This window comes from Geospiza fortis, unplaced genomic scaffold (genome assembly GCF_000277835.1).
Source record: "Geospiza fortis unplaced genomic scaffold, GeoFor_1.0 scaffold173, whole genome shotgun sequence".
Classification (NCBI taxonomy): Eukaryota; Metazoa; Chordata; class Aves; order Passeriformes; family Thraupidae; genus Geospiza; species Geospiza fortis.
The window spans coordinates 6,179,456-6,183,606 of record NW_005054334.1 but is presented as its reverse complement, the minus strand read 5'-3'; the positions used below and the strand labels follow the sequence as shown (position 1 = coordinate 6,183,606).

At 45.9% G+C, this 4,151-nt stretch overlaps 1 protein-coding gene across 2 annotated transcripts in view; it reads left to right on the top strand.

The window, feature by feature from the left end:
* The window catches only part of EMP1 (epithelial membrane protein 1), a 14,755-nt gene extending 11,799 nt beyond the window's left edge, over window positions 1-2,956 (top strand). Inside the window, exons 3-6 of one of the 2 annotated variants that reach the window (XM_031057809.1) lie at window positions 339-441; window positions 546-686; window positions 1,285-1,363; window positions 1,476-2,956. In XM_031057809.1, coding sequence (XP_030913669.1) covers window positions 339-441; window positions 546-686; window positions 1,285-1,363; window positions 1,476-1,530 — 378 coding nt within the window. In that variant the 3' untranslated portion in view covers window positions 1,531-2,956. Of the gene's footprint in view, window positions 1-338; window positions 442-545; window positions 687-1,284 lie in introns of both variants that reach the window. The other variant, XM_005421892.2, reaches the window with a different exon arrangement.
* The last annotated feature ends 1,195 nt before the right edge of the window (window positions 2,957-4,151 follow it).

Genomic DNA, 4,151 nt, shown 5'->3' with positions numbered 1-4,151 from the left:
GGCCACGGGAGCTCTGGGCCGAGGGGGACCCCTGGTGGCGCTGCCCGCGCCCCCTAGCCCCCCGCCCGCCGTCGGAGCGCATCTTGCGGTCCCCTCGCACCCGCCTTCCACAGAAGGAGGTTCAGGATGACCTGGGAGATTTCTCCATGATGATTGGAACAGACTTCACAGTGTTTTGCCTGGACCAAATGACTCCTGCCATGACAGGTGCCATGTCCCACCTGTCCCGTGACGATATTTTCGAGCAGTTGGGCTACTCGTGCTCAATTCACAGTCTGACAGAAGAGCAAAGAAGCTTTCCTGCCCCAAGACACAACATCTGTTCTATCCCGTTTCAGGTTTGGATGGTGGGTTCTTCCTACTATGCAACAATCTCAACAGGGCTTTGGCTGCTGTGCAACGGGACCTGCACTGAGCTGCCAGTTAGCAGTCAAGATGAGGGTAAGTTACAGCCGCATTTTCGTCGTGGTGAATCACAGGACGTTGATGAGCACTGCCGAGACCGAGTCCTGACCTTCTCCAATCCATTCTCTGTGTTTTGACAGCTTCCCTCAAAGCTGTGCAAGCCTTTATGATTCTCTCGATCATTTTCTCCGTTGTGGCGCTCGTCCTGTTCATTATCCAGCTGTTCACCCTGGAAAAAGGCAAACGTTTCTACATGACCGGAGCTGTCATGCTGGTTTGCTGTGAGTATGCACCTGCACACCTTCCATGGCTCCCTGGGCGTCCCACTGCCTCTGTGAGCACAAGTAGCCACAAATGGTCACCAGGGGAGGTTGTCAGCCACTAAATGTTTCCAGTGGCCCAATCTTTGTTACAAAACAAAGCACCGGGGAATGGGAAAGTGTTGGGTTGGGATTTTTTTGGCTGTATATAATGAAAGTATTTCCAGATTTTCATTAGGAAATCCCAGTGGGTTTTGCAAAATACCTTTGAAAGACAACAAAAAGGATTCAAGTGTTTTGGGGGAGCAGGGGAATAAACAGTTAGCTACTGCACTTGGGATTCAATACGTAGCACCAAACTGTCGTCAGATCTTATTACTGATTTTCTCCTAACAAAGGTTTATTCCTCATGGCACCCACTAAACAAGCCCCAAGTGTCTTATGTCATCACAGCTGCAAAAGAAATCCTCCACAAATAAGCCTAATGGGCAGCATCTCCTCTCTCATATGGCACAAGACGTGCATTACTGTCTCAGGGGACAGCAGCACTTCAGAAGTCTTGCGGCAATGCTGGTTTCTGTGCGTTTTCCAACTCTCTTTTCCCTCTTCCTTCCCACAGGGATGTGCATTCTGATTGCAGTCTCCATTTACACAGCTCGGTTCACACACACAGTGGCGTTCGCCACAAATCCTCACCATGGCTACTGCTTCATATTGGCCTGGATCTGCTTCTGCTTCAGTTTCATCATTGGCATCCTCTACCTTGTTCTTAGGAAAAAATAAGGCTGATAGGTCTCCAGGGGAGAGGGTTGGCTACTGGGAGTGGGGAAGAATTACTCTGCTGAGAGAACTGTTGGGCCAATAGACAAAAACAGCCACCATCATCACCACTGCCACCACAGAAAAATCACTAACAAAGCTAGAATGCTCAGAAACTCCTTCACCAAAGAGAGGGAGAAACAACTCCTACTGATCTAGCACTTCTGGGGCTAGAAATCTACAAGTGACCCAGACAGCTCTTCTCCTTTTCTGCAAAGTTGTGCCATACCTTCACAAAGCTTCAAGCTCAGCAGTGATGATTAAAGGGCACTACATAAACAGGGGCTATATCTTTTTGTCTTCCTAGAGCCCTTCTCACTTACATTTGAGTGTGCCTTGTGGGTTGGGCAAGTGATGGTTATGACCCCTTTATTTGTCCATTGATACAAATGGGATGGGCCTTTTGTTACTTTTTTTAATATATATATATATATATATATATGCACATAAGTGAACGCTAAAGACATTAAATTGAGAAAAAAACCCAATAGAAATTGGATTAATTTTGTATTAAAATATCTACAAAAATAAGGCAGCAAATTTTTTTGCTGCTCTATTTTCTATTTAATATTCCCATGATTGAATAAGATACAAGTAGGAATGGCAAATATACAGGTATGGATGATGGAGAGAGAGAGAGAGAGAGAGAATAGGGGTAAAGATATACAGAGGTTCTTAATTACAGAGGGTGCAGTTGCTCAGTGGTACACATGCAGGGACGGAACCACCTGGATTTGTGTCTACACTAAAATAATCTTCTGCTCAACTCCAGAACATGGTAACAGCACTGCTACATCACAGATCCTTGGTGACACAAGTCCTTATGTGTAGGCAGGACTTTTTTCCCACATAATCATCTGGTATATGATATTAATTGAGTGCCCCACCTTGTGACAAAGCTCATCTCAAAAGCAGAGGAAAGTTATTCCCTAATGAGAGATTAGGAGAGAGGAAGTAGGGCTAGTAAGTTTTGCTCCTTGCTGCACAACATTAGGCCAGCCACTTTTCATCTGCCAAATCCTTCCATAAAACTAGCTACCTCCCAGGGTTGCTGAGAGATTCCGAGTCCACTCTGTAACACAAGGTCCCCATGTGAAAGGCTGGCATAAGAAAGTTAGGCACTGGTACTGCTGCAACCCACAAATTTCTGTTAGTGTGAAGAATCTCAGTCACAAGTGGCATTTGCAAGAGATGAGGTCAAAATTTCTTGTGACTCCATTCACAACTAAAAGGTAGAGAATATAAAAACCATGTTAGTACAGATTGTGCATGGATGCTATTTACCTCTCTCTCTCTTTCTGTTACATTTTCTTCTTATGTAGTCTTTATAAATTTGGTGGATATATTCTAGTACTGTATGTTGGTGTTTCATTAACAAAGGTTATTTCATATATAGTCATTGTAAATATTTTGAAATGCATATTTTTAACTTTGTGGGTATAAAAATAAAATCTGATTCCCTTTCTAATAAAGAGTTTTGCTCTTTTTTGGTTTTTTTTCCCCATTAGTGTTTCAGATATTTGTTAGCAGAAGTACTTGCTGTTCTTACTGAATCTCAGCCCAGCCCTTTAAGACAATGCAGAACTACCATGTTCTCTTGCATACCAGTAGATGAGATTTCCTGTTCTGGAGGGAAGGAGGAAGCAGAACAGCTCTCAGAGCTCCTGTTTCAGGCTGCCTGCAAGCTCAGGCAGACAGTGTGAGCAGTGGTATCACTCAGTCTCAGTGCCAGGCTTTGCCTCACACCCAGGAAAGCTGGAAACATACTTTCTCACCCTGGCAGAGTCTCATCTGTCCCAAAGCAAAATCACCAAGGTGTTTGCCTGGGTCTCACGAGTTGGTATAGCTCTTGCCTCTCCAGCGTTGTCTGGTCAAACACCTCTGTAGTTCTAGAGTTTGATCAAAGAGTCGAAAGCCCAGGACACTGGCAGATCTCAGAAAACTTGGGGCGCAATCCTGTGAGCTGTGAGGTAAGATCTAGAAAGAATCAGCTGTGTAGGAAATTTGTCTTTATCCATTGATCTACTGCAGGGAGAGCTAAGACACGCTAATTGAGGGTAGAACAGTGACATGAATCTTCAGGAGCTGAGGTTTTACCAGAGGGGGGATCTCTTACAGCAGGGTGTGGGAAGGGCTCACAGTGTGCCATGGGTGGACACTTGTCTTGGTCTCAGGAGGTTCCAGGAGTCACAGATTATAGAATATGCTGAATTGGAAGGAAGCAATCAGGATCTTCAAGTCCAGCTCCTGGTCCTGCACAGGCCATTCCAAGAGTCACACCATGTGCCTGAGAGCATTGTCCAAATGCTTCTTGAACTCTGCCAAGCTTGGTGCTGTGGGCACTGCTTAATCCCGTGGGCACTGATTCCTGCTGTTCCTCCTGCTCCTGGCACTCCTAGAAGTGCAGGGTAACCAAAGACCATCTGGCCACCATGGACAAGGCTAACACTGACAGGTGAGACATCAGCCACCCACTGAGAGGGGAGCACTGAGGGAGGTTAGCCAGTGCAGGAGCCTTGCATGAGCACCCCCACTGCCAGGCTGGTATCTGTGTCCTGTCCTAGCATGGTGCAGATGTGACAATATGATACGTCACAGGATGACAAGGCAATGCCAGCCTCATTGGCATGACCAGGGCAGGTCATAGACAGTGGTCTCAGTTTTTGA